The following is a 1,086-nucleotide window of genomic DNA, read 5'->3' as shown; positions in this document are numbered from 1 at the left end:
GGAAGTCTTGGAGGCCATTATTAGATCGGGCAGACGCTGGCACATTGTTCATCATAGGAGTCTTAAGAGGATATGCATTGTTTTTGACTACTCAATGACCACAATTGTACCACATCAGAAGTTAGGACTAGAATAAATTCCAGTTGTTAGAAAAGTGGGAAGATTTGCCCAAATCCAAAATGGTCGAGTGCATGCCGTCCTCCTGACGTCACTAGACGGCGACAACCCGTGGCTGGTTCTAGCGGTGGTGAACATCCCGTGTATACCGCCCCTTGTGCTCTGCTTGTCAGCCGGGTTGCAGCCATGGCGGATGAGATCAGTAAGGCTCAGTGTGCCAAACCAGGGGGAGACACCATCTTCGGCAAAATCATCCGAAAAGAGATTCCTGCCAATATTTTTTATGAGGATGAGCAAGTAGGTGGACGGAGGCGGAGGATGGGGCGTGTGTCTGGGCCAGGTGACAGCTGCCATTTGGGGGGGATACTGGCACTCATGTGACAGCTGCACCTGCAGGAGCCACTTCATGAGGGTGCATTCAATGTCCCTGCAGGGGCGGCAAACCATGTATCGGCACAATTTGCAGTGCAGTACATGAGCACAGCGTTCAGAGTTCTGCAATGTCCCACGTGTTTAAATCCGCCCATAACTGTGCAAGGGGATCATCCTATACTGAGAACTATGGGGCCAGCTGTTCATAATATTCTGAAATTGTTGGCTGATGGAGATATTAAAGGGTTAGTTCACCTTGTATAAAAGGAAAGTTCCACATTTAAAAAAAAAAAATGCATTTATTATGATGTTGTGCAGCAGAGCCAGTAAAGCATTGCAGCTGTGATCAGTAGATTGCGGGTGCAATGCTCTGGCTTCTGCAGACTCTTCCTCCCATCCATGTCCTGCTGAGGTACTCCCATTCAGTAACATAACACAGGTGGCAAATGTCAATGGGCTACAAGTACGGTGATGTCACTGCACTTTTATTCCATTGAGAACCAAAAGTTCCTCTGCCCTAGTGGGCTGATGGGACTTGTAGTATTTCCATTCACAGATCCTGCTGTTATGAATTAAAAAATGTAAACAAGAAGAAGC

At 47.2% G+C, this 1,086-nt stretch overlaps 1 protein-coding gene across 1 annotated transcript in view; it reads left to right on the top strand.

The window, feature by feature from the left end:
- The first annotated feature begins 225 nt into the window (after positions 1-225).
- The window catches only part of HINT1 (histidine triad nucleotide binding protein 1), a 19,143-nt gene continuing 18,282 nt past the window's right edge, over positions 226-1,086 (top strand). Inside the window, exon 1 of the mRNA XM_018570738.1 lies at positions 226-414. Within this exon, the coding sequence (XP_018426240.1) occupies positions 304-414 (111 nt within the window). The 5' untranslated portion in view covers positions 226-303. The remainder of the gene's footprint in view (positions 415-1,086) is intronic.

Source organism: Nanorana parkeri, unplaced genomic scaffold (assembly GCF_000935625.1).
Source record: "Nanorana parkeri isolate BGI_ZX_2015 unplaced genomic scaffold, ASM93562v1 scaffold1589, whole genome shotgun sequence".
Lineage (NCBI taxonomy): Eukaryota > Metazoa > Chordata > Amphibia > Anura > Dicroglossidae > Nanorana > Nanorana parkeri.
The sequence above is the reverse complement of the archived record's forward strand: the minus strand, read 5'-3'. Positions and strand labels throughout refer to the sequence as shown.